Source organism: Cynara cardunculus, assembly GCF_001531365.2.
Source record: "Cynara cardunculus var. scolymus isolate 2C chromosome LG 10, CcrdV1, whole genome shotgun sequence".
NCBI lineage: Eukaryota > Viridiplantae > Streptophyta > Magnoliopsida > Asterales > Asteraceae > Cynara > Cynara cardunculus.
In genome coordinates, this window is record NC_037537.1 from 5,785,446 (window position 1) to 5,789,882 (window position 4,437).

The 4,437-nt window shown below is 34.5% G+C and overlaps 1 protein-coding gene across 1 annotated transcript; it reads left to right on the plus strand.

Moving 5' to 3' along the window:
• Nucleotides 1-1,045: 1,045 nt before the first annotated feature.
• On the plus strand, nucleotides 1,046-3,276 carry LOC112519796 (cytochrome b561 domain-containing protein At4g18260-like). The gene is made up of 4 exons (XM_025128066.1): nucleotides 1,046-1,215; nucleotides 1,326-1,490; nucleotides 2,288-2,436; nucleotides 2,611-3,276. The coding sequence occupies exons 1-4, from the start codon at nucleotides 1,063-1,065 to the stop codon at nucleotides 3,011-3,013; spliced, it is 870 nt and encodes a 289-aa protein (XP_024983834.1). The 5' UTR covers nucleotides 1,046-1,062; the 3' UTR covers nucleotides 3,014-3,276.
• The last annotated feature ends 1,161 nt before the right edge of the window (nucleotides 3,277-4,437 follow it).

Consider the following 4,437-nt stretch of genomic DNA (forward strand, 5'->3'; position numbering starts at 1 on the left):
TCAATAATTATCCTAATTATATTTTAGATTTTTTATATTTAAAATAAGATGTTTATCCTGTATTTGATGAAATAGGATATGAATGAAATCGGATAGGGATGAAATCGTTTAGGGATGAACGAGTTTAGGGATGGCTTTAACAGGTTGTACCATTAGCAATAGATGTTCTCTTTAAGAGTTTAAGAGTTTTTAAGAGTTTTAGCCAAATGCTTTATAATATAGTATAGATATATATATATATATTAATATTATAAATGCATATATAAATTGATTTGATGATTTGTAACTCCCCATTAATTGTTTGGGAGTTACATATCAAATCAATTTACTGAAATACCCTTGTAATTAAATTGTGAATATGACATAAACCTACTAAAAGAATGAAATTTGATTGATTGATATGGTTTACAAAGTTAACACAAAATTATTGATTAACATTTGATATTCCCCCTCTCTCTCTCTCTCTCTCTCTATATATATATATATATATATATATATATATATATTGTGTGTGTATGTATTTAGTATTTTCAAGGTGTTTATAATGAGTAGAGAAAGTTGAGTTGGTGGTTGGTGATTGTCAGAAAGTGATGGGCCCTGATTGAGAGCACATTCATATGCACTAAACCATGTCTCTCTACTTTTCGTTAATTTGTTTTCTTAACATGTTTTAATTTGCCGCCAACAGTAATATCATATCTTTGGTAATTTAACTAATTACTAACTTCTTCAACTAATTACGAACTTCATTATACTCAAAAAAAGTATAAAACCATTTGATAAAATAATATATCATCATGCTCTCTTTCATATATCAAATTTCCCCTAAACATAATCAACTTTATGACAACTCGCATCATTATTTTCTAATACTTTCTCTTTTGCTTTTCTCTCTTTAAAAGTCTTTAGGTCATCAACATGTTTAGATCAACAATGGTATAAAGTCAGATAATCTAAAGAGAGAGATCTTGTCAAATCTCAGACACACACACACACACACACATATATATATATATATATATACACACAGAGAAAGTGCTGAACACAGTTGGGAAGCTAGTGATGACTATGCATGGATTTGAGAAACTGGTTCTTTCAGTGATCCCTGCAAGTTTTCTTGTACTTGATCTCCTACCTTTTGTTGCATCTTCATCCAATGAAAACCATCTCATCATACCTCACAAATACATTAAACAAGATTCTGATAACCACAAGGTATACCAAAGAACTCAAGCCTCTCAATGTTCTTAGAATTCGTTTATGCTTTCTGGCGTCTGTTTGCAGTAGATTCATTTGGCTTAATTACTTCATGATCAATGATGCAGGTGAGTCCTCGTATGATATTTGAAATAAAGCTTCATGGGATTCTTTTATGGGCTTCCATGGGGTTCTTGATGCCTCTTGGGGTACTCATAATAAGGATGTTTAACAAAGAAGAATGCACCCCCAGAAGGCTTAAAGCTGTCATATGCTTTCATGCTATTCTGCAGGTGATCAATTAATTTGTATATATTTTGGTTCAAATCAACTGACCTTTTAGTTAGTTGTTATTACAGCATATATTCACGATCAGATTTCCCTATATATAATCTTTTACATTGTGGGAGAATTAAAGAAATTGTGTATGCTTGTTCAAAGTCACATGCCTTTATCATTTAAAATTTTCACCTTTTTTGCCATGCCATCATAACCTCACTTTAATCATGCATTGCAAGAATTGTATATAGTGAGAGACAAGTGATGATGAATGCTGATCCCACAAGTTTAGGTGGTCTAGCCATGATCATTTAACCACATCTCCTTTAATCCATATTGCATTAATCTTCCTTTAATAAGAACCTTAGGGTAAAATGAATAGGGGTTATACCGATGCACCAACGTACCTTCGTTCTCTTATAGTCTTGTTAGGAAATATTCGACATTTTCTACCCGTTGGTCCTTGAAAAACGTCGGTTTCATGACCCTCCAACTCACAAAGGAGAAACTTTATGAGTTCCTTGATAGATTTCCATTCAAAATCATCCAATTTCTTTGTTCGATTATCATCTAGATATCCTAAGTTCTAGTTCTGGACTTGTGTACTAATATATAACAGGTAACTGCATCCTTTGAAAACACGAAAAGTTACCAGCATGATGAGAAAAGTAGCAACATAGTATAATAAAGTTTTTCCAAATTCACGTAGTACTATATAACATAGAAACATCATAATATTACTGCACTAAATTATGGAAGTTGGAAACAAATTGATATCAGTTTTCTTACTTTTGAATGCGTGTGACACAAGATCCTTGCAGTGCTTCTTGCATTTGCTGGAGCAATCCTGTCGATCATAAGCTTCGAAAATTCATTCAACAACACTCACCAGAGAATAGGTCTGGCACTTTATGCAGCCATCCTGGTGCAAACCTTGATCGGGTTTTGCAGGCCTAAGAGGTAGCTACCTATTTCGTTCTTAATTACAACCGATGACATTTGTATATGCTACAAGAAAATGGATCATTCAGAACGATCAGTATATTGTCCTTTACAGAAAAAAAAAACTCATTCTTGGTGTAGTGGTAATAAGCATAGCAAAGGATATGAAAATGGGTGTTGTTTGTTTGGCAGGGGGACTAAAGGAAGGAGCTTATGGTATGTTTTCCACTGGATATTTGGGACAACAATTTCATTAGTTGGGATTTTCAACACCTACACAGGTCTAAAACAATATCACAAAAGAACATCAAGGAATTCTAGGGTTTGGAGTATACTTTTCACAGCTGAGATCTCTTTCATGGCTTTTTTCTACCTTTTCCAAGAGAAATGGGATTACATGCAGAAACAAGCAGTAACATCATCAGGTGATGCAGGTGAACATCAGGTGGTGCAGGTGGTCACTTCCTCTGATCAAGTGGACAACCAAAAGGAGGTGATGCAATTGCCACCACCTCAGCCATCCAGGAAGAGTAATTCATTAGGGAATTATTTTGCCAAAAATAATGCCTTGAAAAAACTACTTCAAGTAACGTAAATCATTCCATGATTACACTTTTTTGGAACTGTGATTATGTGTGATTTTGGTGAAAGTGTGCGTTTGTACATTTTGGATAGCGGAGATCGATCAAATTGACTAGGAAGAATAGCTTCTTTTGTCGTATAAAATGAATGCACGAACGAACGGAAGTCTTAATTATGGTACTAGGGATTGTTATTATAGTTTGTGTCCGGTTGTATAGTATATATATGTAATGTATTTCGTCATTACTAAATGAACAAGTACATGAATTTAGTTTGATATATGTATATATACACACATACATGTGTGTGTAACTCCCAGTTAAAAGTTGTGATGTAAAACTCATCTATTTTTTCGCTTATGCTCATTGAGGAAACGAATGATCGTTTTTTATGGAGATAAAAATATTAGAGAGAGATCTCATCAAGTGATATGTGAGTTACAAAATCAATTGATCTGTAACTCTATATCACTTGATTTCATCCGGATAGGATCTCTCCCTAATAAAAAGTTGATGTTGAGGAGATGAATGGTGATTTTGTTCTACATTGCTTGTTGAGTTGAGATATTTTGGGACATGTAGATCTTTCAATTCCAATCTTATGTTTGATTTTTTGGATTGTCTAGATTTGAAATCCTATGATTTAATTGAAATCCTATAAGCATTGGATTTTGAAATTCTTAAGGAGTGCTCGGGATTTCGTAGGATTGTATGAAATAAGGTTTTAAAAATTATTTGTTTTGTAACACTACTAGAAAACCAGGTATCAGCGACAACTATCAGCGAGGAAAACATTCCCTCGCAGATCAGCGAGGGATCAGCGAGGGAAGTGACAAAAAAAACATTCCCTCGCTGATCCCTCGCTGATCTGCGAGGGAATGTTTCCCTCGCTGATCAGCGAGGGAATGTCAAAAAAAAACTCATTCCCTCGCTGATCCCTCGCTAATCTGCGAGGGAAAGTTTCTCTCGCAGATCCCTCGCTAATCAGCGAGGGATTCTGATTTTTGTGATTTCCCTCGCTGATCCCTCGCTAATTTGAGAGGGAAATTTCTTCTACAAATTCCCTTGTTGATCCCTTGCAAATCAGCGAGGGATCAGCGAGGGAAATCATAAAAATCAGAATCTCTCGCTGATCTCTAGCAAATCAGCGAGATATCAGCGAGGGAATTTGAATTTTTGTCATTTCCCTCGCTGATTTGCGAGGGATCAGCGAGGGATTTTTCTATTTTTCCTATTTTCTCATTTATATGTGTTGATATCGCGATATATGCATGTGTTATAAATATATATACCCGTCGTGAGGGATCAAAATGATATACATTCACATATACACATACGTTTAAACATATATTCATCCACCCAATCGTGGTTAGCAACTAGTAAACATTGTGTATATATGTGTATATATATATAATTGACCGACGGGTATATATATACA

Excerpts from the sequence above, each read along its gene's own strand:
- LOC112519796 (XM_025128066.1), top strand. The coding sequence starts at position 1,063 with ATGACTATGCATGGATTTGAGAAACTGGTTCTTTCAGTGATCCCTGCA. Across the intron at positions 1,216-1,325 it reads AAGATTCTGATAACCACAAG|GTGAGTCCTCGTATGATATT; the intron begins GTATACCAAAGA and ends TCAATGATGCAG. Across the intron at positions 2,437-2,610 it reads GGGTTTTGCAGGCCTAAGAG|GGGGACTAAAGGAAGGAGCT; the intron begins GTAGCTACCTAT and ends TTTGTTTGGCAG.